General features: G+C 43.6%; 1 protein-coding gene across 1 annotated transcript in view; it reads left to right on the top strand.

Annotated features, from left to right (window-relative positions):
- Positions 1-4599, top strand: part of coq8aa (coenzyme Q8A, genome duplicate a) — a 36903-nt gene extending 32304 nt beyond the window's left edge. The window contains exons 13-17 of the mRNA XM_056294489.1: positions 73-214; positions 591-698; positions 945-1010; positions 1455-1541; positions 1767-4599. Of these exons, the coding sequence (XP_056150464.1) occupies positions 73-214; positions 591-698; positions 945-1010; positions 1455-1541; positions 1767-2063 (700 nt within the window). The 3' untranslated portion in view covers positions 2064-4599. The remainder of the gene's footprint in view (positions 1-72; positions 215-590; positions 699-944; positions 1011-1454; positions 1542-1766) is intronic.
- The last annotated feature ends 1401 nt before the right edge of the window (positions 4600-6000 follow it).

Genomic DNA, 6000 nt, shown 5'->3' with positions numbered 1-6000 from the left:
ACAGCCTACCTTTGTGTGTATGTGTGTTTCTGTCAAAGTACGTATGCATCTGTTTCTGCTGATCTAATCCAGGGAACTGTTGAAAGACCACCCGTTCTTCCATGTGCCCGAGGTGATAGAGGAGCTGAGCAGTAGGCATGTCCTGACTACAGAACTTGTCCCTGGGTTCCCTCTGGACCAGGCTGAGGGCCTCGCTCAGGAACTGAAGAACGAGGTACAATAGACTGCATGGATGGCTGGATAAATGGATAGATGGATGGATGAGTAGTAACATAGTTGATCAATGGAGAGATGGTAATGGGGAAATTATTGAAAATTCCAGTTGTTTTCTTCAGTATGCTATGGTAGATATTGAGTGTGTGTGTGTGTAGGTATGAGAACAAGTGAAGTGGAGGGAATAAACGTATGAGCAGCTAAAAATACAGACGCGTTCATCTTGCCAAAGCAAAAATTGAACAAATGGATAATTAGATTTTGGCTGGATGGCATAATGAAAGGCTTATATTCTGTGACATTTTCAATGGCAATTGAATAATTCTTGATAATAAATACTTGTTTGTTTTTATCTCCCACCCTGCCCAACCGCTCAGATCTGTGAAAACATCTTGATGTTGTGTCTCAGAGAGTTGTTTGAGTTTAGGTATATGCAGACCGACCCAAACTGGTCCAACTTCTTCTATGATCCGCAAACACACAGGGTAAGTCTGTCCACAGTCCGTCCATCCATACATTATCCAAGCCGCTTATCCCAGTTGGGGTCGCGGGGATCCCCATAAAAAAAAAAATGCCAACAAGGATTATAACGCTGCTACTTATTGCTGCAACTAGTATGTGAACAAGCACTACTACCTCTACTAATAAAATTAGGTTTATGATGTTAATCTGACATATGAAACGATGGACTGTGATATAGATAATGCATTTGTCGATCACTGTTTCTCTAGGTGGCGCTGTTGGACTTCGGAGCTACCAGAGGATTTGACCAAAGTTTCACTGACCTCTACATTGAGGTCAGACTGAAATCCTTTTCATTTTCATTTTTTTATTGTTTTATTGTTACTTTATCATCAAATCGACTCTTGTTGTGCAATGACAGATAATTATTCTTAGTTACCGCTTGCACTTAATAGCATACAGAGTTGACTGTACAGCACATGCTACAATTCTATTTTGTAATTTGATTTTGTTTTCTTGATGAGAATGAACATTGTTTTGTAATATGTTCCCATGGTGAGCTCTGCATGCTGTAAGGGCAGGTAACTGATGGCATCAGGGCAAAATAGTGTACCATTTGATTTAGCCAATCAGTGCATTACAAATGTGAAAATTAATTAATTGTTCAGACTTTCCAAGATGCCATGTGATGCCATGTGAAAATGATCAGAGTGCAAGAGAGAGACAGAGGGATAGCGAAAAGGTTGCAGATGCTGGTAAACAGATTTTTGCATTTACAGATCATTCATTCAGCTGCAGAGGGCGATAGAGAAGGAGTTCAGAAGAAATCTATTGAGATGAAATTCCTGACTGGATATGAGTCAAAGGTAAACCCTAGAAAGCTGTCTGTCCCCTAAACTGTCTGTCTGTCTAACTGTCTGATCTATCAGTGTTCAGTCATAATAAAAATGAATCCCTCATTGCCTTTCTGTCTGCTTTCATTGTGAACCATGGCCATGCCTGCAAGAGCAATCTATTTTGGTGAAAGGGGTGGGTTTCCTCGTAAACTGACCGTTTAATGTCAGTCCTCTTATCCTCCCTCTCCTTCCTAGGCCATGATCAACGCCCATGTGGATGCCGTGATGATCCTCGGAGAGGCGTTTGCCTCCACAGAACCCTTCAACTTCGGCGCCCAGTCCACCACTGAGAGGATCCACAACCTTATCCCTGTGATGCTCAAACAACGGCTCACCCCACCCCCGGAGGAAACATACTCTCTCCACCGCAAGATGGGGGGGTCGTTCCTCATCTGTTCACGGTTGAATGCCAAGCTGTCCTGTAAGGATATGTTCCAAACAGCATATCAGAAATACTGGGAAGGCCGCACGCAGCCCTCTTCCTCAGCCTAAACTAATCCCAAGCACAGATCATTTTGACTGACAGGTCTTGGGGCCAGCAGTAGGGAGCCCAGGGATGATAAGGTCAGGGTGTATGGATGCAGAGCCCTATGTGGACAGTATTGGATCATTGCAATTTTGAAATGCAGCCATGTTACCTTTCACAATGCAATTCCGTTATTTTTGCTACGTAATACAGGGTTTTAAGTTGGCATGTACTTGCAATGTTTGAAATTACTGTTTAGAAATAATATGGGCATTTGTACATTTTTAAGCCAATAGTTCTTAGCTCTAGAAACTGGGATCAACTAGGTACCCATAGAGCGACCAGGCCACACTCTTTTCTATATATGGCCTTGTGAGGAGAGATTGGCCAGTGGGGATGAAAAGAGAGAGAGGCGCAGCCATATATCTCAATGTCCTGCTGAGAAAGAATGTAGAATGGATTGTTCTATTTTCTTTCTTTTCTCTCCTGTCATTTCCAAGATAGTTCTTGAATCATTGTCTTGTTTTAGTTTTTTTTTTTATTAGCATGCTTTGTTTTTTTAGTGTATCAATAACCAGGCCCACAGGATGGCCTTGGGCCAGAACTGTCCATTTTGGTGATATCAGACAGAAGATTGTAAGGAGCAAGACTGAAGTCTAGCTAACTGTAAGCCCTAAGGTTTTCAGACTATGTGGTTGTGTCATGATTTGTGGATATTTGCAACTTATGGGCTTTCACATGGGTATTTTTTAATAGGACCAGCATGTCTGCTCAGACCACAAAGAATTCTGCACTTATTGCCTTTCCCAGGTTTGCCGGCTTCCTTCCACACTGCTGTTGTCCAGGTGTAGATAATGTGCAGACCTTGTGTAAATTTAGAATAAGAATTGTTACCCGGAGCGGTGATGATGGCAAACAGAGAAGAAGAAGAGAGAGGAGACTTTATTCGTCTTACATCTACACGTGGCAAAACACAGCTGATTGTTATGAAGAGTAGTGTTCTCTAAAGGCAGCTTCAGCCCAGACAAGGCTGCCAAGTGCAGGTTTGTTTGCTGTTTCTAGGAATGGCAACACACTGAAACTGGTTCCTTTCACACAAGAACAGATCTAATGTTCTAGCTATTTACTCTACTATTTACTCTGTCCCTGTAGGGAAACCCATTTCGTCAGACCAGTGTTGCTGCAGTTGGTGGATAGTTTCCGGGCCATAGTGCAGTCTAGGTCACGGCGCAAGTTGATCTAAAGTTTTGTGGAGTTTGCATGTTCTCCCCGTGTCTGCGTGGGTTTTCTCCGGGTGCTCCGGTTTCCCCCACCATCAAAAAGACATGCATGTTAGGGTTAATACTCCTGTCTGTGCCCCTGACCGAGGCATGGCAAGACGAACTGGAGTTGGTCTCCGGGCGCTGCACGGCAGCTGCCGACTGCTCCTAGCTACACAGCTAGGATGGGTTAAATGCAGAGGAAGAATTTCGCCACGGGGATCAATAAAGTAATAAAATAAAATAAAATGAATAAAAAAATAAATGTGGCTGATAATTTTTTGCTAATTTTCGGGACATGCTGCACTGGCGGTAATCGGGCGCAACGGAGGCGCAGTTGTCAAAGGGTTGGATTAGAAGGAATAAGTTATCAGTAAGGGTGGTGGGGACTATCTTCAATTATGGCCAATCAGATCAGTTCTTCTCATTCCCTTTAAAAGCAGCGTGCGCTCTGTCATGGTGAACTGCCGGTTTTGTAATAGATGGCGGAAGTCCAGACCGGCTAAGACAGAAAATCTCCTCCCAGGAGGAAGCTGATGTCCTTACCTCGCGCCCAACAAAGTTGTCACTACGTCTGTGTTAGTGCTACTGCCGGCCTTGTGCCATCTGGGAAACTAGAGCCCTTAGTGTTTCGCTCAAGACCACTCCATCTTTTTGGTGACTTGCCTACTGGAAATGGAGACTTGGCGTTTAACACGTTGCTGCTGAAATATGTTTCAAACAAATGAGATCTGGTGTTCACCTGCCCAGGCCGCCACAAAGAGAGAAACAAACAAGCTGATCTCTCTGGTCCTGTATTAAAGCAGCCATCCATATGCAGCCCACAATACGGATGCATTACTACAACATGGGGCAACTGAACAAATCTCATTGTCATTCATAACCTTTGGCTTTCTAATCATTTTTTGAGAAAAGTGACGAGCAGAAGAAAAAAACAGTGGATATGTACACACAAGTGTATTGTACCAGGATGCTGTAATGGGCCTCTTCTCTCAGAAGGATCTTACTGTTAGTGTCTGCGGATTCTGTGTACTAAGTTTTATAGTCATAATCAATAAATACTCTGTTGGAAGGTTTTCCCTTTTGCCATCTTGGTTATGATATACTGAAGCACCTGGCTGACATGGGATTATGACAGTGCTGTTCTGTAACGATTCGTTGCATGAACATGAAAACAAGGTGCCTGTAGTTTTCACTGGAAGGTTTTTCGCTAGCAGTCTCTCTATGCTTTACATTTTCTAATCAAATGCATTCTTGTCAAGGGTTGTGATTAATGACAGAAATAAAGGAACATTTGATTCTATGCTCTTCATTTTACTGTGTGTATGTTGGCGGTTTCCATCATCGCCGAGTGATGTCAGTTCTCCGTGTCTGGTAGCCATCATTACTCATAGCATTTCAACAGCATGACAAACGTGCCGTTGTCAGAGGTATTGGGGTAGAAGCATCGCAGATGTCCTCCTCGGTCATTATTACAGCTTACAAATATGTAAATACAAAACCCCTACTTGCTCTCGGTACCACTCAAGCCCCTCTGAGTATTCAGGTTAATTTAGAGCCATGATGCTGTGCATGTGTCATAGCTTTCTGGTGAGAAGGATGACATTGATCGTACAGACTGAGATGGAGGAGAAGTCGAGGGAGGGAGAAGAGCAGGGGAGAGGCAGACCAAGGTTTTGTGAGAGAGACAGAGAAAGTGTTCCTTATTTAGTCATCTTTGGCCAGGGTGGGGGGAACTGGCTGAAAGCCTAAAAAAATGGTCATGGCAACAAGACTTATATACTCACCCACTAACATTCACAAAATACGCACACTTGTACACTCGTTACACACACAAGTATGCATCCGTGTACACAAGCGCTGTTTTGCATTTGCTTGAGGGTAAACAGAAATGCTCTCATCTCCCTCTCTCTCTTTCTCACTCTCTCTCAAATCTCTCTCTCACTCTCTCTCAACTCTCTCTCTCAACTCTCGCGCTCACTCTCTCGCTCTCAAGTCTCTCTCTCTCTCTCTCTCTCTCTCTCTCTCTCTCTCTCTCTCTCTCTCTCGCTCTCTGTCTTGTGCCCTCTTTCGCTCTCCCTCTGTTATACGTGTACATACACACACCTTTCAATGTAGACAGATAATTCTTATCATCTTTCAACATTTCTCTCTCAGCGTCCTGCCATACACGTAAGTGGCCAGGACATGGTGCTGTTGTGTTTCCTCGCTCGCACAAGTCACACACACACAGCCCAAAAGTCTCTCTCTCTCTCACACACACCGACTCTCTCTCTCTCTCTCTCTCTCTCTCTCTCTCTCTCTCTCTCTCTCTCTCTCTCTCTCTCTCTCTCTCTCTCTCTCTCTCTCTCTCCGTCATGCTCACAGAAAGGCGAATCAGTTCATTGGACACAACGTTTAGTGGGAGAACTGGTTCACCTTTCTGTGATTTCCTTACCGGGATTATTGAGCATCTTCTCCATGCTGTTGTAGAGGTATTTTATTGACAGCGTATTTGAACCCCACAGAATCAGATATAACACTGATGCACTGAGCTACACCAGTATTTCAAACAGCAACACTTTACTTGACGTTTGGCTTGCCGTTTAACTGTTTTACAGGGGTAACAGTTTGAATGTGCACACTGTCAGCTTGAGTCAGTGTGTAACTTCATATGTAAAGGAATAATATTTGGCCCATGTATTCAAAATAAGCATGACACATG

Source organism: Lampris incognitus, chromosome 15 (assembly GCF_029633865.1).
Source record: "Lampris incognitus isolate fLamInc1 chromosome 15, fLamInc1.hap2, whole genome shotgun sequence".
NCBI lineage: Eukaryota > Metazoa > Chordata > Actinopteri > Lampriformes > Lampridae > Lampris > Lampris incognitus.
The sequence above is the reverse complement of the archived record's forward strand: the minus strand, read 5'-3'. Positions and strand labels throughout refer to the sequence as shown.